Genomic DNA, 27,899 nt, shown 5'->3' with positions numbered 1-27,899 from the left:
GCCTGTACAATTTCATCAGTCAAGCATGTTGTGTGGCAACAGGCATTCCTGTAGCTGTGTTAATCAAATTGGTGGTGGGATAAGGCCCTTTAGTGTTCAATAATTGGTTACTTAAGGGGCTCAATTGGCAACAGAGCAGGAAGTTTAACAATGAACCTTTGCACTCAAAGATTAATTCCAGTGGAATAAGTGGCAGGTTTGAACTACACCAACACCTGACCTCATCAAATGCCCTTCACACATTCAAGTTCACCACTTCTAACAGCAGATGATTCTCAACTATGAAAACTTACAGTTGGCTGATTGCATCTATGTGCTGCATGACAATCATTTTGTGACAAGTTTGTTCACTTTCAAAGTCATTTGCCTTTCTCTATATCATAAAGTGTGAAGCTGGATGAACACAGCAGGCCAAGCAGCATCTCAGGAGCACAAAAGCTGACGTTTTGGGCCTAGACCCTTCATGCCTTTCTCTATGTCTTCTTTACCATCTAAATCTCTGCCTACCTTGTGGACATGTGTATGCTTGACATGGTATTTGACAAGCATTTTCTTATTGGTGCTCGTCTTCTGACTGTCTCCGCACGAGCAGGCTTTCTACATAATTTTGTCCAGTGTGCCTTTAAACCATATGCCTGAGACTAGCTTTAAATGCAGGTCAGTTACATGGCTAATTCATCAGGACACATTTTTTTATTGTGAACATATACTTTATTCATAGAAGGAAATCTTTATGTACATACACAGTTAATGTAACCATTCCAATCTATACAGTCATAGCTTACAGACAATAAAATAAACATTGATGTTCATCTTTCTCTAGATTTACAATTAACCTCTTGACATTTAGCTGAGGCCTCAGCAGGGTCCGCTAACTGAATGGACTCCTGCTTTGCTTTGGCAAAAGGACCTTACACGGTGTTCTTACCCCACAGTGCCTTGGTGGCATCTGGCCATATTGCCTTACCTGAGTGAGAGCCTTGGCTAATTCACCTACAGCTGCTGCTGCTGCTGCTACTGCAAGGGCTTTCAGATATTGACTGCTCCAGAGAGCCTTATATTTACTGCTGCCTTTGGGAAGGCTGTCAACTTATCTCTTTTAAAATATTGAGCATATTTTTGAAACGTGTCTTGGGGTCAAATTGATAACCCACCCCATTACTCTCTGAATCCTGCATTTGACAAATCACAATCTTTCCCTGTGTTCCGAATATGACTGAACAAAAACTGCAAAACATTTTCTTTGAACTGGCTCCTATTGGCTATAAGTTAGAGCTGATAGATTTTGAAGTTAACCTTCACACCCAACTGATCCTCCATTTTCCAGAGATTAAACTGGTCTTTATGTCTGTTTCTGACAGTCCAGAGAAGTTGATACGATGAAGTTTTTTTATTTCTAGTCCCTAGCTTTTACTAGTAGATCTAAGAGCACAACTTCACATGGTCACTAAACAACTTGAATTTGTTCAAAATGTCCAATTTGTAACTAGATTTAGTGGTCATGACATTAACATTTCTTGTTTCTCAAGAACATTATTTCCCAAGACATTCCCCTGAAATGACATTTTTGATGGTTTACGCACCTGCAGTGTAAACCTCTGCCATTCCTGAGTTCAATGCCCGTGTATGGGCTTATGGACTTTGTACTGGGAGGTTCCACTCATGGAGCTGTTTTTGGCGTGAAACTTCTCAATACTGAGCAGGTTTGTTGTCCTGCACATCAAATTATCTGGCTTAATTCCAGAATGCTGCCTTCTTTGTCAAGCACCATTCTAATATACCTGCTCTTTCAATTAATCACTTTTTCAGAGTACCAATTTTCTCAAGGGTGATTTTCAGAATGGATCGCAAGTGAAAATGGCTCTTTGCTTCTTTCAGCCATTCGGCAGCATTTTCTAAGCTTTATAGTTGTTCTATTTCTCAACGATATCACTGCTTTGTGTTCGTCATTATGTGCGACTCACTGACACCATGGTGTATAGCTGTCATTGTGTTATGTTATTGGTTTTTAACATAAATGTATCATGCACTGTACTAATTATTGGTACTGTAAATCAAAAAGGTTCTTTATTGGGGAATAACATGATTCCAAGATAGCTGTACATCACGTTACCTGCTGATGAGCACTGCTCCAATGACACTGCATATGCTGACTTGTATCACTTTCTATAATGGCGCATACAAAATCCTTTACATAATCAACATTATAACAGTAAGTCTGTGATACTACTTGTATGACAAAGCAATATTATAACACTACTTGTATCAAGTTTTGACGAATACTTATTTATTTATAAATCATGTATCCAATTCTTTTTCATTTTGGACGAACCTCCAAGCTCACCCATTCCTAGTGACACCAAACCTCAAGACCTGCTCTGTCATCCCGATCTTCATGAATAGTATTTCTGAAAGTTTAGAATGGTTATAAAATCTGGTATGTGCAGTGGAGGCAGAACTTCATCTTACATTGGATCACAAAGATCCAATTAGTTCTACTCTATTTGAAATTATAAATTGACTGTCATGAATATAACATGAAATTTTGTTTGTCATTCAATGAAAGGAATTTTGGGCTCCTTTGCACATTACAGAAAGGAGATTGAGTGAAAATGATTTACAACCAAATTACTGGAGGTTAGCCACTACATGTTGTTTGGAGCAGGATTTTTTTTTGGCTTTGACATATTGATTGCAAGTTGGGCTTGCAGACATCAAAAGTCATAAAGAGCTGTTTACAATACTAAATTATTTGATATGCCAGTTGGATGTGAAAAGAAAGCACAAACCTCATCAAAGTTAAAAGGCTTAAATTCATAATCTTGAACTTGAGTGCAAAATTGATTGGTAACATAATTGTTAAGCAAATGGATATGAGTATTTTTTATCCTTTGTATTATAGTCTACTTTGGAAGCTCTGTGGAATGTAGCAATGACTAGTTTAATGTTTATACAATCATAGAGTCTAATGTCATGGAGACAAACCCTTTTGTCCAAATCATCTATGCCAACCAAATTTCCCAAACTAAGCTAGTCCCACATGCCTGCGTTTATCCTATGTCCCTCTAAACCTTTCCTATTCAGGTACCTGTCCAAGTGTCGTTATAATGTAACTGTACTTGCGTCTACTGTTCATTCCATATTTGAACCACCCTCTGTGTGAAAAAGTTGTCTCTCAGGTCCCTTTTAACTCTGACTCCTCTGATCTTTTCAGTGTTTAGTTCTATTATATTAACATCTTATGTCCAAGCTGTTGCATCAAGGCAACACTGCAAAACACCTATACGTTCCTCTCCACCTATCTTTTCCTCTATTCATCTTCAGTCCGCCTCCCCCTCTCTCCCTATTTATTTCAGAATCCTCTCCCCATCCCTCTTTCTGATGATGGGTCTAGGCCCAAAATGTCAGCTTTTGGGCTCCTAAGATGCTGCTTGGCCTGCTGTGTTTATCCAGCTCCACACTTTGCTATAGAGATGCTGACAAGGTGCTATCAAAGGAAAGGTGAACACCCCACTGCGTTTGTGGCTCACCTGTGAATGGTGTTTAGAGGATTTATGGTTTGGCCTCAGATAGGAATGATTTGCATCTAGTGGTTAGAAACCGATGTCTGAGAATGCTGGTGTCACATGGCACTGTGGAGTCAAGGAGGACATTAGAACAGTTTGGTTCCACTGATGACACACACAGAGGCTTGGGTAATCAAGAAGATGGTTAGGGCATGGGAAAAGGAAACAATAAAATTTCCCAGGACCTCTTGGGTAAGGATGATGCCTGTTAAAGATCAGGCAAGAATCTGAAGAATTCAAAGGTGAAGACCTACTCAGAGGGCATCCCCTCTGGCTTATCCGACATTGGAACGAGATAGAGGTAGAGGCAGAGAAACTGTTTAGGGAACGGGAAGGACTCAAAGCTGCGTGTCCAAGTGTTATAACTGTGGCCAGGAAGGACATTTTACAAGAGAAAGCCCAGACCTGAGATGCAAGAATGCAGGCTGGGGAGGAAGCCAGAGTCTACCTTTGGAAGTGCCAAATAGACCCAACCCTCACTGCATTGTGATGAAGGTATTATCATCTTTGGGGATGTACCCCGAAGTTCAGTGACAGCCACAGGCCTCTCCATTATGGGTATGTGATGCAAGGTGGTATAAAATGGGGAAACCCCTAGCGAATGGTAGGATTGGGGGCCACCCTGTTACATTCTTTAGCACACTGAGGGATCCCAAACCATCTTCAATACTATCCATGTCAATATCACAAATTGTAACATTCAAAGTAAAATCATTTTAAACAGATTCTTGGGACATTCACAAGTGGGGCATATGAGCATACTGTTGGAGGTTAGTGTGGGAAATGTAGCACTAAAGTATTCAGTACTTCTCAGCAAACTATCCAGAGAACGAGAGCATATTTCAGGGAGTGCCTATATGGCCAAAACAGGGCTCTGTTTTGATCCCGTTAGTTGCATGATTTAGCAAATGCCTGTCAGTATGAGGAGTGAAAATTGCATTCTTATGCTGGTGGGGGAATATCAGGACTGGATATGCATCAGAAGTTGCAACCGTCAACAACTTGGACATAGCAGAATTAGAAAGTCAAGTACAATTCCTCCAGCAGAAAATGCAAGTCATTACTGGGGAAGGTTACTTAGACCAGATATGGACCAACCAGATGGGCAAGGATGTGTCACAAGTGACACTGAACGCAGCTAAATTTCTAAAACATCTGCAGGATATGACAAATTTAATCATTGATCGGATGGCCAACACTTGGGGAAATAGTTAGGTTTTCTTGCTTTGGGGATGGTTGTTGCCTTGCACCTGTGTGGCACGTATGTTCCTTTCTCCTTATCAGCTAGATATTGCTCAGGTCTTGCTGCATATAGCCATGGACTGCCTCAATGTGTGAGGAGTCATAAATCTTGAAAATTATGCAATCAGTAACAAGTATCTCCATTTCTGACCCTATGATGGAGGGAGGCTCATTGATGCTGCTGCTGATGATCATTAGGTCTAGGACACTATACTGAGGAATTCTTACAGAGATGTCCTGGAGCTGAGATGATCAACATTTGTAAACATCGTCCTAAGTGCCAGGTCTGACTCCAATCAATAAGATTTTTCACCCTGATTCTCATTAACTCCAGTTTTGAAAGGGATCCCTGATACGACAGTTGGTCAAATGCAGCTTTGATGCCAAGACAGTCACTTCCCCTCACCTGTGGAGTTCAGCTCCTTTATCCATGTTTGAGCCAAGGCTGAAATGAAGTCAGGAGCTAGATAGTCCTGGTACCACCCAAATTGACCATTATTGAGCAAGAGCTCCTTGATAGCACTATTGATAACACTCCATCACTTTCCTGATTTTAGAGAATAGACTGGTGTTATTCCATTTGGTGTTTGGATTTGTCCTGCTTCTTTGTGTACAGGACATACCTGGGCAATTTTCCATATTGCTGGATGAATGCCAGTGTTATAGTTGTTGTGGAACAGCTTGGCTTCCAATGCAGCTAATGCTGCAACATGAGTTTTCAATATTATTGTTAGGGCCCATAACCCTCTCAGTATCCAGCAACTTCAGATGTTTGTTGATATCACATTGAGTAAACCATGCAGGCTGAAGACTGACAACTGTGACACTGGGAATCTCAGGAAGAGATAAAGGTGCGTCATATATTCAACACTTCTATCTGAAGATTTTTGCAAATTTCCTCAGCCTTATCTTTTACACTGATGTGCTGAGCTCCCCCATTTAAATGAGATATTTGCAGAGTTTTTTTTCCAATGAATTGTTTAATGATGCATTGCCAATCATGGCTGGATGTGGAAGATCACAAAGCTTAGGTTTTATTCATTGGCTGTATATTCGCAAAGCTATGTCTATCATTTACTGTGATAATGGGAACTGCAGATGCTGGAGAATCCAGGATAATAAAATGTGAGGCTGGATGAACACAGCAGGCCCAGCAGCATCTCAGGAGCACAAAAGCTGACGTTTTGGGCCTAGACCCTTCATCAGAGAGGGGGATGGGGTGAGGTTTCTGGAATAAATAGGGAGAGAGGGGGAGGTGGACCGAAGATGGAGAGAAAAGAAGATAGGTGGAGAGGAGAGTATAGGTGGGGAGGCAGGGAGGGGATAGGTCAGTCCAGGGAAGACGGACAGGTCAAGGAGGTGGGATGAGGTTAGAAAAACCAAAACCAGTCCAACCTGTCTCTGCCTCCCTAACCTGTTCTTCCTCTCACCCATCCCTTCCTCCCACCCCAAGCTGCACCTCCATCTCCTACCAACTAACCTCATCCCACCTCCTTGACCTGTCCGTCTTCCCTGGACTGACCTATCCCCTCCCTACCTCCCCACCTATACTCTCCTCTCCACCTATCTCCTTTTCTGTCCATCTTCGGTCCACCTCCCCCTCTCTCCCTATTTATTCCAGAACCCTCACCCCATCCCCCTCTCTGATGAAGGGTCTAGGCCCGAAACGTCAGCTTTTGTGCTCCTGAGATGCTGCTGGGCCTGCCGTGTTCATCCAGCCTCACATTTTATTATCTATCATTTACTGCTTATGCTGCTTGGCACACTCGTAATATTTTACAGTTCTGTAGCTTCACAAGGTTGACCTCTCATTTTGTTTAGTCATGCTTGGTGCTGCTCCTGTCATGCCATTTGGACTCTTCTTTGATCCAGCATTGATCCCTTGCTTGATGGTAATGGTAGAGTGGGAGCTAAGCTGGGCCATGAGGTTGCAGATTGCATATCAGTACAATTCTGTTGATAATGATGGCCTGCTGAACCTCATTGTTGCTGAGTCTTAAATTACTAAATCTGTTCAAAATCAGTCACATTCCATATGGTGATGGTCCCACACGACATGATGAAGTGTTGTATCCACAAGTGACTGTAGCACTCCTACAGACACCATGATGGACAAATGCACCTGTGGCTGGCAGGTTGGTGATGTTGAAGTCAAGTATGTTTTTCCCTTTTGTTTTATTTCACTGACCACCTGCTGCAGATCCAGACTAACAGCAGTGTTCTTCAGGACTTTACTGTCTTGGTCGGTAGTGGTGCCGCTGAGCTGCTGTTGGTGATGGACATTGATGTCCTGACCCAGAGAACTTACCGTGCCCTTGCCACAAGTGATATTCTATGTGGAGGAATACTGATTCATCAGCTGAGAAAGGGGCATATGTGGTAATCCCTGGCATTTTCCTTGCCCATGTTTGTCCTGATGCCATGAGACTGTCTTCAGACCATACACAATGTTAAGAACTCCCACAGTAACTCCCCCCAATTCTGTACCATTGTGCTACAATGTTTTTGTATCTCTTTTAATGAAGATAGAAGCAAAATATTGTTTATTTTATTTGTTATTTCCTTATTACCTACAATACAATCCCAATTCTCACTCATTGGTGTACCAACAATCACTTAACTTACTCTTTTGCTTTCTAAATATCTCTTGAAACTCTTGCAATCAACTTTTTACACTTGTCATTATCTTTCTCTCATGTCAATTTATTTCTCCAGATGAATCTTTTGTTTCTGTGATGGAACCTTCCAACAGTGTAATGCTTAACCAGCACAAATTTATAATATGTGGAAATGAAATAAGGGCATTTCTAGAACATCTTTCACAAACATCTAACTTCTCAAAGTGCTTTACAGCAAACAAAATATTTTAATGTAGTCACTGATTTAATGTCGGAAACATATCAGCCAGTTAGTGCACAGCATGTCTCCAAAATGTGATAATTACTACGTAATCTGATGTTGTGATGTTGATTGACTGAGGAATATTGTCCAGGCTACTAGAATTACGTCCCAGATTGATTTTTAATTGCAAAAATGTAATTTATTCTTAACAAATCATCTTTATGTAACAAACAGTTACTGAAGCAGTTCTATACAGTCCTTGCACAGGAAGAACAAACGTTGGGATTTGGTATTCCTTGCCATAGCCAAAAAAGCACCAGACATTTCTTAGTTATTAAGGACAACATTTTCATACATTTGAGGCACTGAGAGACCTGAATGGACCCCCATTGTACATTGTACATTGGCAGGAAGACCTTAAATGGTAGCCTTTCTGCATTGAGCCTTGCCAGCTGCTGCCCCAAGCTTTAGTCTGCCCCTCTGCACATAGTCCTGTGCCTTGGAATATGTCAGTCTGCAACTCTTGGTTGTGGTCAATCCTTTACATTGGAAGGTCAACAAATTTCAGGCAGACCAAAGGGCATCATTCACTGAGTTGATGGTCTTCAAACAACAGTCGATGTTTGTCATGGTGCATGTCCCAGAGAAAAAAAAACTGTAGAACACAGAGTCTATAGGTGTGAGGCTGGAAAAGCACAGCAGGTAAGAAGCATCAAAGGGTAGGAAAGTCAATGTTTTGGGCAAAAACCCTTCATCAGGACTGGGGAGGGGAAGGGGAGCCCTGAAATTAAGACAGAACCAGAGATGGAGCTGGGGGATGGGTAGGAGAGAAGGAGATAGGTAGATATAGGTAGGGGGTTATTGTGATCGGTCCATGGGAAGTATGAAGTGTACATGTGAGGAGGAAGATGGACAGGTTAGGTCGGGTCAAGAGCGGGGAGGGCTGGACATGGGATAAGGTTGGGAGTAGAAGGAATTTGAAGCTTGTGAAGTCTGTGTTAAGACCAATGGACCATAAGCTTACAAGGTGAAATATCAGGTGTTATTCCTCCACTTTACGTTTGGCCTCACTCTGAAAATGAAGGACGCCAAGGATGGACATGTCATCAGGGGAGTGAGAGGAGGAATTAAAATGGATGGCAACTGGAAGGTCAGGTTGGTTGATGTATATAGAGTGCAGATGCTCCACGAATCAGTCCCTGACGTCTGTATTTGGTCTCCCCAGTATAGACAAGACTGTATTGGGTGCACAGCGTCTGGTGTCATGAACTGCCTGGGACAAACCTGAACAAAAACCATTGCATCTTTGTCCACACCTTCTTTGAAAAGATACATTCCAAAAAGAGATGTGTGACAGTCTCTTTGTTAGCACAGCTGCTTCGAGGGTAGCATAAGGTGGTAGAAAGAGTCTGGGTGTACTCAAAGGATCTGCAAAAGATTGCCTTGTCTCACCACCTGCCAAGCATTGTCTTAGTGTTATTGGAATGGTCTAGTGATGAGGCATTCCACCAAATGACTTTGATGGTCTGCTCAGTGAACTACTTGACAGAATCAACCTTTTCCTTTTCCTACAGGGCCTTGAGGGTGTCACATTTTGATCACTGCCTGATGAACTTGTGTTCAAAGGTGTTTTCCTTTACAAACTTCTCTTTGATGTCAAGCGTTGTAAAACAATCCATCTTTTTGGACAATTCTGTGGCAAAGGGGCCAGGCCCATCCTGCATAACACCAGGAAGAAGTAGAACCTCAGTACGTAGTGACACTTCATGTATATGTACCAAGGGTCTATGGGAGGCACTTGGAAGCTGAGTAGAGTACTTATAGTTTGAGAGACAGGAAATTAGAATTTGGAAATTGCAGCTTGAAAGTTTGCAAGTATACAGAGAACATCTGAATTGAAACATTTGTATCAAAGGGCTGTACAGTTAGCAGGTGAAGCAGCAGTTTTTACCAAGATAACAAGTTTTGAATTTAGCCAATCAATTTGAACCAGGCACTTTGATACCAAAAACCAATTAAATTTAAATCTGATGGTTTTAACAACATCGGACCAATCCGATTGTAAGAAACTGATATGTCACCAAAGGTACAAAAGAAGGGTCAGTTGGACAAAGACAGGAGCGCTAACTGCCATCTGCCAGAGTTAACTGTCCTCAGCCCTCAAGAGAGAATCACTGGATCTCACAGACTCCTCTACTTATTAGAGAAAGCACCATCTAAGTAATAAAAGTGCTCATGGCACAACTAGTGAACATTCCTGATAGAAGAATCAACAGAGAGGGCCTTCCTGTCAGAAGGATCGACAAGAAGAGCATTCCGGAAGAAGCATAATGCGGCTGTAATTTTGAGAGACTAAGTTCTATTTTTATTTTCTTGCAAGTGGGACTTACATTTATTGGAACTGCAAACCATTAGAACCTGTTTTATTCAGGAATAGTTAGTAGCTAGTAGGGATTTATTCGGTTTGTTAACAGTTTAGGTAATTTGTTCACTGTTAGAGTTAGATAAGTAAATTGTTACTTGTTGATTTTAAAGCAAGTGTCAGGGATTTATTTTATCTAACCACTAGAAGTTGCTAAAAGGCAGGTTACACCACTTTTCACACTCCGGGTGTTTCAGTTTTAGTTCTCAGAGGGTGGGTCAACCTCTGCTTTATAACAGATTGGGGCCTTGTGTCTGAGTTTTGAACAGATCTGGATGGATCTGAATGGATGTGGATGAATCTGAATGGATTTGGACAGATTTGAACAGCTTTGGGAAATAGTGTCCTAGATCTTTAAATAAAACTTAAGTGAGAAGTGGAGCATCTGTTTAATTGCGGTTGATTGTTGGTAAATGAAAAGTGGGGAAATAGCTCTTAACATTGCTAAAGAGATTTTGAGGGTTGAGGACGCTTCCCAGATTTGCCAAAGAAGTTTTAGAAAGGCAGAGAAAGGGAACGCTTTTAGAATTAGCAGGCAGGCTAAAATTGAGTTTTGCATTTAGGTGTATCGAGAAGCAGTAAAGTGCAGCGGACTTAGAAAAAATTAAACTGCAAATAAGACAACTGGAGATAGAGAGGAAGAAAGGGAAAGAAGGTTCCTAGCTGAACAAAAAGGAAAGGAGAGAGAAGAAAGGGAAAATGAAAGAGGAAAAGGGGAAAAAAAAAGAACAGAAAAAAAAGGGGAGAGAAGAAAAGAAGAAAGAAAGAGAGAATGAACTTCAGAAGTTAACAATTAGACAGGAAAGTCAACTTAAAACGAAGTTTGAAGGTAGGCTTAGTGAGGGGGATAGTGATGACGAATAAACCCATTGTAGCTAAAGGCCTGGTAGAGATACATACAAATATGGCAAAACCTTATCAAAATTCGATGTTAAAAGAATGTAGAAGCCTTTTTCATTTCCTTTGAGAAGCAGGCTAAACAGATGAACAGGCCAGAGACTATGTGAGTAATGTTAATTCTGACTAAGTTGGTAGACAGGGCTAATGAGGTGTTTGCGGTGCTGTCAGAGAGGGTGTCAGGGGAATATGAAGCAGTAAAAGAGGCTATTTTGGGTGCCAGAAGCATATAGACAATGGTTCAGAAATGTAAGAAAGGAATCAGGTCAGACGTATATCAAGTTTGAAAGAATTAAACGGAGCAACTTCAATAGATGAATGAGGGAATTAAGGATAAAAAAGACATATGAAGACCTTAGAGAGATTATTCTGCTGGAGAAGTTCAAAAACCTGCTTCACTGAAATTTAAAACAGCGAGAAGAGCTGCAGAGATGGCGGATGAATACGCATTAGTGCACAAGTCGAACTCTAGCTTCTGACAGCAATTTCATTCCATAACGGATAGAAATTTGGAAAGAGGGAGATCCTTCAATGAAAAACAAATAGTCGATTACAGTGGGAACCATTTACCACATGTGAAAAAAGAAACCCAAGAGGGTGGAAAAGAGCTGCAAAACCTCAGGTGTTTTAACTGCAATAAGGTAGGATACACAAAGTCACAGTGCTGGTTGTTTAAGGCAGGCACGAGGAAAAAGGATGTGGTAAATGAGGCTAAACCAGTGGGATTAGTTGAGGTAGTGAAGGAAATCCCAAGAGAAGTTAAGGAGCTACAGGAGCCTGCACAGCCTAGTCATGGGCTGGATAGTAAGATAGTGCCCGATCTTTTCAAAGACTTCACCTGTTTGGGCAAGGTTTACTCAGGTAGAATGGGGGAGCAGGCAAAGATATTAAATTATTGAGAGATATGGGAGCTGGTCTATCTCTAAGAGTAAGAAATGAAAATATTTGTACTCCTTCTGAAATATTGCCTGAGAAAGTGATAATCTGTGGAATAAATGGAGAGAGAATTAGTGTTTCTGTGTGTAACATTAGGCTAGAAAGCTCAATCAAGACTGGGAATTGATAGAAAAATTGGCTATTTCCAGGAATACAGTTTGTAATTGGGAATGAGGTAGCTGGATCACAGGTGGGAGTGATGCCATACCTCTCATACATGTCGGATGGTAGGAAAGCCACAGGCAGTAATAAAACCTGCAGCTTCGATGCCACTTCCCGCATTTGAAGAAAGTTTCATGTAGGTTATGATTGATTGTGTATGTCCCCTCCCTAAAACCAAAAGTGGGAACCAGTATTTGCCAACCATAATGGAGTGTGTACCAGGTTTCCGGAGGAAATTTCGTTAGGGAATGTCAAGGCAAAAAATGTTGTGGAAGAGTTGCTTTCTCTCTTTACCCATTAGGATCAACCCAGAGAGATTCAGTCAGACTAAGGGTCCAATTTTACTGCCATATTATTTAAGGAGGCCATGAGTGGTTTAAACATCATACACTTTAAATCAAGCAGCATTGGAAAGGTGGCATCAGACCTGAAAGATAATGTTGAGGGCTTATTGCCAGGATTACCCAAATGATTGGGATAAAGGTATCCCATTGATATTATTTACTATTAGAGATGCTCCAAATGAATTGACTCGGTTTATTCCATTTGAATTGATATTTGGACGCAAAGTAAGAGGGCCTTTAAAATTAATTAATGAAATTTTGATCGGTCTGAAGTTAGAAATCTTACAGTTGGATAATATATTTGAGGTGGGAGAATGATTAAGCAGAGTAGGTGAATTAGCTAGATAACATTTGAAGGTGGCGCAGCACCCCATGAAACAAGAAGCAGCTAAGAAATTCAAAATTCATACATTTCCTCTTGGGGATTAAGTATTTGGTGTTACCAGTGGTGGGAGATCCCTTCAAAGCAAGGTTTAGTGGTCCCTATCAGATTGCGAAGTTAAGTCAGGTGAATTATCTGGTAAAGATGCCAAATAGGAAAAACTTAATCAAGCATATTATGTGAACATGCTGAAACATTAGTATGACAGGCCAAGGGAACCGGAGAAACAGATATTGGTTACTGCCGCTCAGAGTGAGGAATCAAACCCAGACGATTTGGATTTTGAGGTGCCTCAGAATAAATTGAATAATGAGGAAGTCTTTAAGGATGGGACAGAGTAGTGAGCTATTTGTCCCAGGAACAGGGAATAGAATTGAAAGACTTGTTACAGTGCTATGAGGAGATATGTAGAAAAAGAATGGGGAGGACTAACATCATAGTACGTGAGGTTGATGTAGAGTTTAGTATTCTGATAAAACAACACCCCTACAGGCTTAATCCTCTTAAAGCAGCCCAGGTTCAGATAGAAGTAGAAGAGATGCTCCAAGAAGACATTATCAATCTGAGTCAAAGTGTGTGGAGTTCACCAATTGGGTTGATTCCTAACCATCATGGTAATCAACGATTCTGAGTAGATTATTGGAAGGTCAACGCTGTGACCAAATCTGACTCAGATTCAATTCTAAGGCTAGAGGACTGTGTGGAAAATGTAGGTGAGCCACAAAGTTGGACTTAGCTTGCCATTACTGGCAAGTACTTTTATCAGAAAAAGCAAAAGAAGTTTCTGCTTTTGTCACCTCAAATGGACTACATCAATTTAAAGTAATGCCCTTTGGAATGAAAAATGCATCAGCCACTTTTCAAAGGCTTATGAACAGAGCTGTTGCAGGATTGACTAACTGTGCTGTCTAGATAGATAACTTAGTGATCTTTAGCTATTCATGGATCACAAGGAGAATTATGCACAGCTTTTTGAGAGACTACAGAACACAAAGTCGGTCATAAACTTGACAAAGACAGCATTTGCAAAGATGGAGGTGACGTTCTTAGGGTACAATATTGGACACAGACAGATGACACCGAGGAATATGAAGACAAAGGCCATCGAGGAATTTCCAAGATCATCATCGAAGAACGAAATGCAACAATTTTTAGGATTGAACTGATTCTATAGGAAATTTGTACCAAACCTTTAGTAGTTCAGTGGCACAATTGACAGATTTCTTAAAAAAGACCACAAAACATCTGTGGACAGAACAATGCTAGAAATCATTTGAGAACTTCGAAGCAGTGTTAACCAACACACCAGTTTTAGCCATGCCAAATGTTTTGAAACCCTTCAAAGTCGCCGTCAACATAAGTGATGTAGGTATTGGAACTGTGTTGTTACAGAAGGATGATTGTGGAATTGAAAAGCTAACTGGTTTTTTTTTTCAAAAAAAAACTATTCATCAGAAAAAATAATCAACCATTGAAAAAGAGTTACTGAGTTTGGTGATGGCCTGACAACTTTCTGATGTTTCCATTGCAAACAATGCATTGTAGGCAATTGTGTATACCGATCACAATCCTTTGACATTTCTCAAAAGATTTAAGGACAAGAACACCAGACTATTTAATTGGAGTTTCATGTTACAAGCACTAAATTTACAGATTATACATGTGGGTTGTGAAAATATAATTGTGGATGTTTGATTGTGAGCTTAAAAGAAAAATGATTATATAATGTAGAAATGGTCAGGTTCAATATTACACATACGTAGAATTAGTACAGAATGTGTAACTCTAGATTAATGAGGCATTGATCTAGTAGTATAATGGAGTTAAAGTTTAGAGAAAATGAAGCAATCTTTTCATAATGTTTTTTTTCTTAAGGGGGAGATGTTGCAAACTTTTGTAGAGTACTTGTGGTTTGGGAGGTAGTAAGTTAGAATTTGGTATTTGTCAAATGTTTGGGGACAACGAATTGTATGGTTCTTTTAAAAGATGATGTGTCTTTTGTACACTTAGAGATTTAAAATAAGTCTGTGTGCAGCAGGATGAAAGTTTACAAATATACGGAGAATACCGTATTGAAACATTTGTATCAAAAGGCCGTACAGTTAGCAGGCCAAACAGCAGTTTTTACCAAGATAGCCAATTGAATTTAGCCAATCAATTTGAACGAGGCAGTTTGATACCAAGAACTAATGAAATTTAAATCTGATGATTTTGACAACACAGGACAAATCTGCTTGCAAGAAATTGATGTGTCATCAAGAGTATAAAGTTGGACGAAGGCAGGAGAGCTAACTGCTGTTCACCGGAGTTAACAGTCCTCAGTTCTCGGGAGAGAATCTCTGGCTGTCACAAATACCTCTAGGTATTAGAGAAAGCACTCTCTAAATAACAAAGGTACGCATGGCACATATCGTGAATATTCCCAACAGAAAAATCGGCGGAGAAAGCACACAGCATTCGGGAAGCCACATAACCTGGCTCTAATTTTGAGAGCCTAAATTCTATTTTTATTTTTTATGAATGGGACTTCTATTTATTGGAACAGGATATCATTAGAATCTTGATTTATTTGGGGAATAGGTGGTAGTTAAAAGGGATTTATTTGATTTGTTAATAGATTAGTTAATTTGCTCACTGTTAGAGTTAGGTAAGTAAATTGTTACTTGTTGATTTTAGAACGAGTGTCAGGGATTTATTTAACTATTAGAAGTTGCTGAAAGGCAGATTACATCACTTTTTAATACTCCTTTTATAGATTACAGTGTGAAGTGCTCCTCTTTAGGTGTTTGATTTTAGTTATCAGGGTGGAGGGGGAGGTTCATCTTTGTTTTATAAAATGAGTCGTTCTGACTTTGACAGTCTGCTCAGGGAACTACCCAACAGAATCAACCCTATCCTTTCTCTGCAGTCTTGAGGATGTCATATTTTAACCACTGCCTGATAGAATTGTGTTCAAAGGTGTTTTTCTTTTACAAATTTTTCCTTGAGCATCAGGAGTTGTGGAATGATCCAACTTATTGGAGCGTTCTGAGACAACAGGGTCAGGCCCATCCTTTGCAACACCAGGAACAAATAAAAACTCAGTACGGAGTGACACTTCATATATATGCACCGAAGGTCTGTGCACAGTTTGATGCAGCCACGCGCAAAGGTGGCCATCAGGATGAAGGCGATATTGAGAATGATCTTCCTCTATTTATGCAGAGCTTTTTACATGATGTCACTGTGGGCCTGTTCCATTTTTGTTCTACAGATGAAGTGAAAGATGGTTCAGGTGAAGGCATTGGTGCAGATTCGGGAATAGGCCAGATCTGCATCACATACTGCAACACCAAGAGTACTTCGTACCTGATGACCAAGTTTTTAACCTGCAGTGGGGAGGGCCCCCATGTGTCCCGTTTCTGCTTCACTTTGGCAATATGCTCCTCCCAAGTTTCAGCGCAAGTCCCAACCCCTGTGAACCAAATACTCAGCAACTCCGGATAGTCTGAGCTGATAGTGAGGGGATAAAGGAATAGTTGGCTCAGTTCCCAAAGAACATGGCCTTACTCTTGCCTCAATTTACCTTAACCAATTCAAACTGGATGCAGATGTCATAAGTATGCTCTTCTTTGAAATAGTACCATGTCATTTTTTTCTGTCCATCTGACAGGTAGGCATGACCTCAGATCAAAGTGCCATCCTTTCATATAGTGCCATTTATGATGTAACATGTGCTAAGATACTTGGCAGGAGCTGTATCAAATAAAATGAGACAACAAGCTGCTTACAAATACATCAGGACATAGAGTCCAGTTTGGTTTTAATGAGCATCTTAAAGGAAGAAGGGCAAGACGGAATGTTAAGATTGAAATGGTGCCAATGATATTGCATCCATGTTGTGTTGCCTACTCTGGATACCTCGTGTGTTTATTGAACCTGTACTGATATCCTCACCTAAATGGTGCTTGGTTTGGCCAGCAACAGATCCATGTACACGTGTGAGCTTCGTTTTGGACCGAGAAGGCAACCATACTGTCAAAAATGCCAAACACTGGATAACTGAATTTTATTGCATCAATTCTTTCATTATATTTGAAGCATAGAACATATTAAAATGCCAAATTATTCCATGGTAGTTTAGTTTCATTTTTCTAATGAGATGAGCTTGGAAGCTAATTGAGACAATATCTAAAGCGGGAGTTTCCTGCTTATTATGTGACTTACAGTCCAAAATTCTGTACTCTGTCTACCATTTCCGTTTTCCTACTAGATAGTAAACCTTTGATCCTTCCATGGATTTTTCTTTGCAGGGAATGACCAGCTGCTTTTGCAGCCTCTTAGATGTAAATTTCCCTTGACTCACTCCAGTCAGCTCATGTAAATGAAACAATTTTAATGCATGAATGTTTACTAGGAACTCTAAATGGCTTTTTCTCCCCCCAGGCAGCTGATGAGTACGTAAAGCATCATTGCTTCATTCTGTCAGAAGTTTGTGATCTATAATCTTGTGTGTGTGTGTGTGTTGAATTCAGCGTAATCTTGCTACTACTTGTGTTTTTTTATTGCAAACAATTTTTTATTGTATGTCACTTTCAGGTAGGGTGGCCCTAACACTGACAAAGGCCACCTCGGTTCAGCCTGATAAGGCAGATGCTTACCCCCCCACCCCGCCAATGTGTGTTGTGCACATTGGTGATTGTATCCCTGAGGAGCATGAGTTTCTCAGAGATCTTCTTGCCTGCTACAGCACAGGTTTGATCAGGGTGAAATGCTGATCTCAGAGCAGACCTGACCTAGTTGATGATGATCTGAGACAGAATTTTGTAATTCATATTCAACAGTGGAATTGGTTTTCTCCTTCACCCTCTTCCTCTTATAGGTGAAGGTGATAATATCCTTCCTTGCATATTTGCAAATGCTCCCTTCCAGAAGCATACTATTGTACACCTATAGCAGGTCCTGGCCAAACAAGATCTGCATGGCTTAATATGACTCAGACAGTTAGCTACCATTTCAGGAATTGTACTCTTCTCAAAGGACTTGATCTTAGTCAACTCATCCAGAGATAATGGTTGGTCCAACCTCTCCTTCAAGCTGTAGTCTGAGACCTCCATTATAGAGGACCGAAATGATTGGGAAGCTTTATGCCATATAGTCAGGCATAAAAAGATTTGCTGATTCTCAGGTTGAGTTACTCAGCCATATTCTTTCTTCAGGCTGCTGATCACGGACCTTTCCCTTTGCACCTTCTGGTAAAAGAAACAACAGGGGTCCCTGGACTGGAAGATTTATCTCTAAGGCCTCTGGGGTAGAGTGAGGCTTGTTGGCTCATCAGCTCCTGGACATCATCTGTGACATCAATCCCATTGTCTGCAGCAGGAGGAGGATCTACAGGCTTTCCAGAGTTATGCAATCTGCCCAATCCCACCTCTGAACACCTTTCAGGATAAAGAAACTCTTGGTATTCCCCTTAACCTGTTACCCACCAATCTGCTGGAGACTCAAAGAGTTGTTTCATGGTTCCCCATCCAGTGTACTCCTCAGCCCCTCAGTATGTTTTGGGGTCAACAGTTTCACGTTCAAGTTCCACGTTCCTTTGCCAACCCAATGGTCATCCTGTAGATGATATTTGGCCAGCAGGAATCAGTGATCAGAGAAGAACATTAGCTTAACTTTGGTGGATCTGACTGAGACCACTTGGGACACAAGCATGAAACCATCAATAAGCAGCTAGACCTGTGTGGCTGCAACCCTGCTGTAACTGTGCCACACTGTGTCTGCAGGGGTTGCTGAAGACATTGTGCGATTTGATGCCTTTAACCATTTTCATCAGGAACAGAACATGGCATCCAGTTTGTTGTCAGCCCCTCTGGATTGTCCAGCTGTGTCAGTGATGCAGTTGAAGTCACTGGCTGTACCCATATTCCTTTGAAGTCAAAATACTGAAAGTCGCAAAATGTGCCTGCTTGGCTTCAATTTAAGACATGTCATACCTAACTTTACATATAAAAACTTTTTCCTCTTGTCCTTTTTGGTAGTAGAAATCTGGAAGGCTAATAGTTGGTGCAGAGCTAAGATTAGTTAATTTTTCAGTGTATCCTTCACTACATTCTGGGGAGAGGCTGTTCAGTCTCAACAAGGAGGGTGCACGGAGAAAGCAGCAGCAAGTTAGAAAATAATTTGTGGAAATGAGTGCTTCAAAAGATTGGGTTTGAGAGGTTTGAAAATGAGGGGAGCAAATGTGGTTTTATTTTTGCTGACCTTCCAATCGTGTTTCTTCTTTCATCTACTCGGGCTGTCTTCCACATTGATAGAATGTATCTGTCTGCACTGTAGCAAATAATGACACTTATGTCTCATCCACTGGTAGGGTCACCTGAGCCTCTCTGAACTTTACTGTCATTATACACCTACTGATTGTACAAGATGGTGGCAGAGTAGGGTCCCTGAGGCAGAGCTCATGTACTCCGCTTGCTTTTCTTTCTTCTTTTGTCACTTTTTTGTTTTCTTTATTTAGCTTTTTTTTAGTTTTTTTTTTCTACTGTTTACGTGGAAGCAGTGGTGGCAGTGACTGTGGGACCTTGGCGGTTGACCACAAGGTGGTTGGTGTGCCCTGGTAGAACACTGGCAGTCGGCAACATCGTGGAAGCAGTTGGAGGCTTGGAGTGGCACCAGAGCAGGACTCTCGTGGCCTGTAGCAAGGTAGCTGGTGAGCCCAGTGCCAAGACAGAGAAGAAGCCCAGTATGATGCAACTGCAGGCCCATGGCTAAAGAAGGACTGTAATTTGGAACTTTATTTCTTATTTACCGAGAAAAGGACTGTAATGTTTGAATTATAACTTATTTCTTTATTTTTCTACGTTTTTACATAAGATTTTGTATTTAGGCATCTTGGACCTTAGATGGTGCCATGAAATATGTGAATGGTAACATTTTAAACTTTTCACCTTTTTCCTGTATCCCTGTACTTGAGTAGGTGTGACAATAAAAATCTAATCTAATTAGCTTAGCAATCCGTTCAGCTAGTTCATAGACACTAACAGCCTGTAACAGTTTAAAGAGCTCAACTGTGATGAGCTGCATTTGTTCCCCAAAAGTAGTCTAGAGCAGGGTTGGGACAATTAGGTTGCAATGCATATTGTTTCTGATATCAAATGTAATAAGTACACTTTAAAAGCTGTGTCTCTAGGAGGATAACATTTTTTTTTGAGAAGCACATGTAACTGGTAGCCTGCAATCTATTTTAGTCATTGCACTCATTGCAAAATATCTGGCTTAAACATGTCCTTTGTTTTTTCATTGCCTTTGTACAGAAACAAATTAAATCAAACAGTTACTTGGTAGTTGAAATAGTTCATTTGGAACATTATTGTGGTGACAGACGGTAAAGTAGATTATTTAACTTTCTTCAAATACTGAGTCATTTAAGGGATGTAAATGAATGCGAACAACTTAATTCAGACAGTAGTAAACACTTCAAAGAGTGAGATACATAAAGTTTATTCTGTTTGCTTACATTAAGAAAATGATTGTCATGTAAAAGACATTTACCAGTAGTTGCTTATCTTTAGATGTCTCAAAATACCCAAAATCAGTGGATTGTCTGGAATTTATATAACATTGCATCATGAACATCTACCAAGAGACAAAACTGTCTGCTTGAAATCCAAAAGATTTGTTGTTTGGTACTGTAAAAAAATGTTATTATAAAGGTTCCATTAACCTTTTGTAAACTGAATGTATTTTTATTTTCTATTTGATCTCATACTGTTCTGATGTTTTGCTGTGTGTTATCTGACCCATAAATGAATATGACTAGTTGTTTAGCCTGCACATATCAGTTTGAGTGTGTCCTTTTCCGTGCTCCAATTGGACAAAGATAATAAGGTATGACAATATGTCCTGTATCTTTCATAATAATTGATGTACTGTAATTGAAGATTGTCTTTAATTTGATGTACCCAAACACATCATTTGTAAATTTGCAAATTTTCCTTCAGACTTAACTTGCATCAGGAAATCTTTTAGCAGTGAACCCAAGACAGAAATGTTTGAAAAAAGCCTGATTTGTAACTAGTGTTTCTTATTGCTCTGAGTACATCTAATTAGCTTGAATACTTGCTTTTTTTGGAATTATCACCAGTTGAGAAGCTAATAGAACAAATAAACCACAAAATGCAATACAGACATAGTGGCTACAAAAGGTTCTTCAGTTATAACAGTTATTCTCTATGACTACTTTGGCAGCTTTTTTATTAACAGTTAACTGAATATAATTTTCATAAATGAAAAGACAAGATTGATCTAAGTAATGAGCTCGACTTTAATTTATACTCTAAAATATTTTTTTCTCTCTTTCAATGAACAAATGTAGGTGTTGTATGTAATAGGCTGGTAGATTTCCCAAGTAATTGCTCACACATGCTTGCTAGGCTGAAGTGCATTTTCTGATTTTTATAAAAATCTTGCTGCAACCTAAATAAAACAATGGTTTGCCTATTGCTGTGACAAAAAGTTCATAAAATATATACATCACATATTCATAAGTTCATTGTTTCTTCTTTAACACCAAGTCCTTTCTCTTTTGTGTTAATTACTCTCATGATTAAAGAAGATACTTTTTCTTCTCTTTTTGCCTTCCTGTAGTGGACTTTTACAAGTTGAATCTGTAATTTGTATAAAGTTGCCCGAAGAGATATTTCCCAGTTTGGGATGCCACTGGACTAGAATCTGAATACGTATTAAAACAAAAAAAAATGCTGTAAATATTCAATAGGGCAGACATAAAACTGGGGAAAGAAACGGTTGATTTTCAAATTTAAGGTGACCCTTTATTAGAACTGAGAAAAGATTGAAATGAGTTGATGGAAGGGACATGGGTGTGGAAGAACAAAAGGGAAGGCCTGTGAGAGGTTGGAGAGCAGGAAGGATTATTTGACATAAAGTTTCGGAGTACATAAAGTCAAGAGAGTGATACTAATGGAGGGTTAAAGAAAGAAAGGATACGTCTAGGTGAGGTGTGTATGTCTGCACAGCAGACATATGTATAAATGCAGTGTAAGGGAATAAAGAAAGAAACAAGGCAAAACCGAAGCAGTCTTTTTGTTCTGACGAGTTGGAACTGTCACCCTTTTGTACTCAAATGCTGGTGCTTCATTGAATGTATTTCTGAGATCAGACCATGCACTGAGGTAAGATGCATTGTTAGTTCAATCCACAGATAATCGTGCAGTCTGGTGAATATATTGAGTTATGTGCTATTGTGAATATTTATGTATAATTATGTATGAGCATCTGGTTCCTACATTTAGTTTAAGGAAAATACCTCTTCGTAGCATAACAAGTTGAAGAGTTTTGATCTGATGAGGTAAATGTATCTGAAATTGATGTCAGTCATTACTGTATCTACCTTGGCATGATATGGATTGAAGTCTGAACCAAGCAGTGATAGGAGGAGTTCTCTTTGCCCCAAAGTGTAAGTCTTGGCTTCAGATATAGAACCAACATTGTTGTTGCAGTATTCCCCCTCTGTGACTGGTACGTTTGTGTTTAGAAGAGGAATGTAACATAATGACATCGGCAGTTTCTGAAGATACTATCCAAAGCATGATGGCGGCATAGTTTTGAAAGTTTGGCTGAGCAGAATACAAAATTTGAACCTTTTCAGACAGTGGAGGAAAAGAGCTGGTGTGTTAATGATAAAGCCATCCAAAACCACACAGTGTCTAATTGATTCTGTAGATCTGTACACACCATTTTATACAACATTCCTTCATTCTGGGATCACACCTTGTTCCAGTCAGTAGATACTGGGCCCCAGTAAGATCGTTAAAGTCTAGAAGAGTTTAAATACTATTGCCTATTTGCTAAACATTTATGCAAGAACAGAGACTAAACAACAGTCTTGTTTCACTCAGGAAAAAATTCCCACAGACAAGACAAATTATTAATATTGAAAACAGTAGATTGGGCCAGCAAGAATTGTTCTGAGCAGTAACATTTTCTAACCATTGAAAGAGGTTTATCAAGAAAAACATTTTTCCACTGTTTTACTTACACTTTCAAGCAGCCTGCTTTATTTTGTGCCAAAAATCACTTCACGGGAAGAGCTTTAAAATTGAAACTTGGAGAAAGCAGAAAGAGTTCAGCAGTGACCCTATCACAATCAAGCAAGAATGTATGACCAGCTAATGCAGTGGCCATGATAGGTATTGCAACTCAAGGTCAATTTGGTCATAGAAAATCTGGAAGAAAATTAAATAGCTGTAAAACTCTAGAGAGCACTAAAGATCATGCAAGAAACTGTAAAATTACCATTGACTTTCCTGCATTCAAATGGATCTCCAATTTGCATAACATTATTTTTCAGACAGTTTGTCAAGCTGTGGTTTTCTTGACCAGTATTTCCAAATCAGATAAGTAATTCATAAAAATTAAAATTAGTATAGACAGTGAAGGCTTCTGCAGACTGAATACGTTAGGACTGTCTGACAATCATCTGAAAAGTCTAGAAAAGACACGGTCAACGGTGAAGAGATCATAGAATCCTGACAGTGTGAAAGCAGGCCATTTGGTCAATTGACTCCACATTGATCCTGCAAACAGCATCATGCCCAGACTAACCTCTCTTACTGTATCCCTGTAACTCTGCATTTCCCATGACTAATCCAGCTAGCCAGCACATCCCAGCACACTTTGGGCAATTTAGCATTGCCAAACCGCCTAACCTGAGCATTTTTGGACTGTGGGAGGAAACCGGAGCACCCAGAGGAAACCCAAGCTGACAAAGGGAGAATGTGCAAATTCCACACAGAAGACCCGGGTCCTCGGCACTGTGAGGCACTAGTGCTAACCCCAATGAGCCACCATGCAACTTTAGAATGCACTGTATGAAGTTTGTTTTTTTGACAACAGCAGACAGAGATCATTCATGAATTTATTGTTTATGCATGACAGTGGGTGTCTTTGCAACTTCTTTGCAGCCTAGCTAGCAGACAGAATAATCAGCCACGTGATAGCATTTACCGTCATACCCCCCAGTTGAAACATTGCAAAAAGACATCTCACATGAACCCAAAGGTTATGCCTTAGTGCTACTGCAAAGCAGATGCAAATATAAAGCAATGCAGAGTCTGCAGGCTGTGTGTAATTTCTCCACCACTAACAGCGGCAAAGTGTAGAAAACACTGTAGACAATGTGGCTTCATACCTGCACTCAACCATTGCCCAGCCTTCAATGCTAAGTACAAGATATGTCGCATCACATAATGCAGCAGCACCAATGTAGAAAACAAAAGGCCAAAGCAAGCGATTCAGCGTTATGAAAAGCCAAATGCAAAAGTCAGACAGGCCAGCATTCCAAACAATAAATATCACGTACCAAATAGCTTCAAGGCAAAATCCACATAATTTTGAGACAAGCTGTTCGGTCAGATAATGAGAATGACCAGCACGTTGACCCCCACAAAATGAGCAAACTTTCAGCCTGGGTTAGCCTCAAACAATGTTTTTTGCACTGTAGCACCACTGTGTAGGTTATTTGCCCACAGATGAGGGATCAGCATAATCTAGATACAAAGCTGGACACCAGTGCAGGTATGGATGTCCTATGACATTGCACACTGAAATATATGTGACAAGTAGTGAGTTAACCAATCAATTCTAAACTACATGCATTTTAAAACTCTCAAATTCCATCATTGGAATGTATTAGACGCAAGAATTGAGACAAAAACTTGCTCTTTTAAAATTTTCAGGTTTTTATATTGTGGCTATGTTTGCAATGATTGTTTGGTCTACTGGCAAGTGAGGACATGTTGTTGGTCATCAGTCACAAGTATCACGAAGACACTGATGAATATTACAGACCAGAAGGTCGGCATTGGAAAACCTTTGTTTACACTGGAAGGTGAGCACCTAATTTTGCAATATAGATTATCATAGGTTGAGCGGTACAGTTTGAATCAATTTGCTGTAATCATTCCAAAGCTGCATACTTCATCACTCTGTAGAACCAATGTGGAATTGTCGTTGACTAGTACATATAAATATTCCGGTTTCCCAGAGGAAAATGAAACGTTCCACTGACTGGCATATAAGTAATGAATTACCCAAATGAACATTGGACAGAAAGTTCAGTGGCAATAGTTCTCCAATCTTCACCTCCTCCACCCATGCCGGCAGCAAAATAGAACTAGATGTCAAATGTGTTATCTAAAACCACAGCTAAAAGAAATTTCAGATCGTTGAAAGATTTAGTTAGCATTGTTAACTATTGACTGGCTCCTGAAATAAAATATCCTCCCCCCAAGGAATTTCCAGATCAGCAAAATCATCTCAGGATTGAATATATCTACAGATACATAATAGCAGGAAACATTTGTATAATTTAACCAATATCAGCACATAAAATCTTAACTTAGGAATTGTAAGACATTGTTATCTTTTTGTGGTTTTCAGAGGATTAAAGTATGAAACTACAACCTGTTAACGTTTTTCGTGAGTATGTATTATAAGAATCAATTCTGGACTACAATTCTGGAACAATGAATACTATATCATAAAGTATATAGTCATTAAAGATAGTTCTGATGGAAAATTCTACTTTCCAATTACACACAATGTCAAAATCTGCCTTTAGAAGCAATTGGATTTCAAACAAACATGTGAAACAGATTATATTTTCAATCCAGTATAATTTCTTAACAGTATGAAATTTCTATGTCTCAACTTTTAATGAGAATTCTCTTAGAATGCAACCCTTTCATTTTTCCAGCAAGGTGGCTGAGCTGTGCCAGTAGCTAGAAACTAGCTAAGTATCAACTTTGGTGAGTTTCATGGACGGTTTTTCTCCATGAGCCCAAGCAAGACTTCTCACGTTATTTTCCAAAACTCAACTCATTAACTATACACCAGATCTCTCGTACACCCTACTGATCAAGTCCCACCTTTCATCAAAGACAGAAGTACTCTCCATTGCTAGGACATCCTGGGTTTCTTGGCATCAGTGCCATGTTTAAAATGAGGTTTTACACCAATTCAAACGTTGAAACTCAAACCCGAGCTGCCCTGTCTAGTTCTGTCATCTCAGGAATTGATCCAGACATGGCAGACAGAGGAAAATTGGTGTACCTTGTTTTGACAGAAATCTAGAGGTGTTGTTGAATGAGTGCGGAGGAGGGTCATCCTTTTTACTCAGGATCAACAGAGAAGATCACCCCAACAGACCCTGTCAGCCTGATCCAAGTTTGCCATCAGGATTAACGCTCAGCAGTGCTGCAGGAAAGTTTTGGGCGTGTGAGGGAGGAGGTATGGTGGTTGGTTGTGGTGCTACAGGTAATTGATGCCAAGTGAGTGTAGCATGAAATGGTCGTGCCTGGTGTTCAAGACGAAGAGCTAGAGGAGCAAGCTGAGTTGTCAGATACCCACTCCAAATTTCACATTGGGAATTGTCACCATTTAACTTCTATCTTGCAGGAGGGAGAATGGGAAACTGCTTATACAAGAGACAAGATTAGGTTATAAGGAGCTGTTAATGCATACAACTTAATGTAAACGGCCCTCTCACTGCTCACTAGTAAGATTCTTACCACCCGTTCAGTACGTTTTTGGAGAAGGGACATATTTGATCTCAAAGTGGGAGTTTCATTACTGTTACTGATACCTGATTTTTCCCAACCTTTTTACCTCTACGCACATTATTCAGAGGCTTGGATGATTCTGCCACATGTGTCTATGTCTGTTTATCTGTTGACTTTTAAGAAATTACCTTGTTCCTGTAGCTATTACAAGCCAAGCTGCTATGGTGCATTGCATGGAGTTTTGTTTTAGCTGTCAGAAACAAGTCTCTATTTTTTAATCTTATCACCTATTTTCTTAGCTTTTACCATTGAATTCGTTTGGGTCACTCAGTTTATTGTTTGGCTTCTTACAGGTGTTTGGCTGTCTTCCAAAGGTAATGCATTCAATAATTTTTATGGTTCTTGTGATCTCTGCGTAACGTGTTAACTAGCTTCTTGGCACTGATTCAAATGCTGCATAATATGGTTTGCTTTTTACTTTTATTAATTTAATTAACACCTCAATTTCTTCATTAACTGGGTCACTTCCTTTACACAAGTCTAACACCAGTCGAATATCCAACTGTTGGCACCTGGAATCTAGCAGAAATCATCAACATATGCCAAGAACCAATATTGTATCAAGTATGAACATCAAATGACATGACTGTGCAACGAAACAGATGCCAAATCCCAACAGCACCACAATCAGAAGCATTACCTATTCCAATTGCACCTAGATGCAACACAAACAAAATATCCTTAGAAATATTCTGAAAACTTACAGCTGCCTCAAGTGAGGAATGCCATAGCTAAAGCTAGACAAATAAGCAAACTGCCAATAACCTTTAAAGAGTTGTAATTTGTTAGTGTGCATTAAAGTACATTCAGACCACAAAAACTTTAAGGAGGTGTATCTTAGACTGTTGACAATCATTATTTACTTGAGATGAAGAACAGGTCTCATGATTGTGACAGTCTGAAGTGGCTGCAGAAGTAAGATGTGTTGCCTTGTTCTCCCACTGAACATAATCTTATCCTCATGCAAAGAACTCACATTATTGCTTCACCCATCCTTGTGTATGATTATGTCTGGAAGAAGAATGTAACACCTGTCAAACAATCTTTATGCCTAAACTAAAGAAGATCAATTGTTAATTTTAGAATTAAACTGAATGTCTGAAGTTTTTTTTTTCTTTTGCTTATTCTTCTTCCTATGAAAGATTATTTCTGATCTTGCTTTCGTGGTGAGATGGTCTGCTTCCATGTTGGGATTCAGTAATATCAGTCTGAGTGTGAGTCAGTTGTTGTACATGCTGAGCCTGGTGTTGTGCTACTTATGCTTAATGTTTCATTACTCACCATTTGACATTGCACACTTTGTTGATGATGTGAGTGATGTCTCACTTGTTGGAGAATTTTTGGCAGTGTTGGGTGATTTTACTGCTTTCCCAACTCAGGTTTTAGTCAAAAAGGGCCACTTTCTTTTCATTTTTCCCCAGTTTCAGACTTGACAATGAATATCTTGATACCACAAAGGATCCAGGTTTGATTTGGAGTGTATAT

At 39.8% G+C, this 27,899-nt stretch overlaps 1 protein-coding gene across 10 annotated transcripts in view; it reads left to right on the top strand.

Moving 5' to 3' along the window:
- The window catches only part of slc25a21 (solute carrier family 25 member 21), a 477,243-nt gene that overhangs the window by 197,322 nt on the left and 252,022 nt on the right, over window positions 1-27,899 (top strand). For 5 of the 10 annotated variants that reach the window (XM_059649191.1, XM_059649193.1, XM_048538455.2 and 2 more), the window contains exon 3: window positions 26,708-26,728. The exons of 4 other annotated variants lie outside the window; for them this stretch is intronic. In XM_059649191.1, coding sequence (XP_059505174.1) covers window positions 26,708-26,728 — 21 coding nt within the window. Of the gene's footprint in view, window positions 1-24,598; window positions 24,683-26,707; window positions 26,729-27,899 lie in introns of those variants that run through there. One more of the 10 variants, XM_059649190.1, reaches the window with a different exon arrangement.

This window comes from Stegostoma tigrinum, chromosome 10 (assembly GCF_030684315.1).
Source record: "Stegostoma tigrinum isolate sSteTig4 chromosome 10, sSteTig4.hap1, whole genome shotgun sequence".
In the NCBI taxonomy this organism is placed as follows: Eukaryota; Metazoa; Chordata; class Chondrichthyes; order Orectolobiformes; family Stegostomatidae; genus Stegostoma; species Stegostoma tigrinum.
This window is presented reverse-complemented; position numbering and strand designations above follow the sequence as displayed.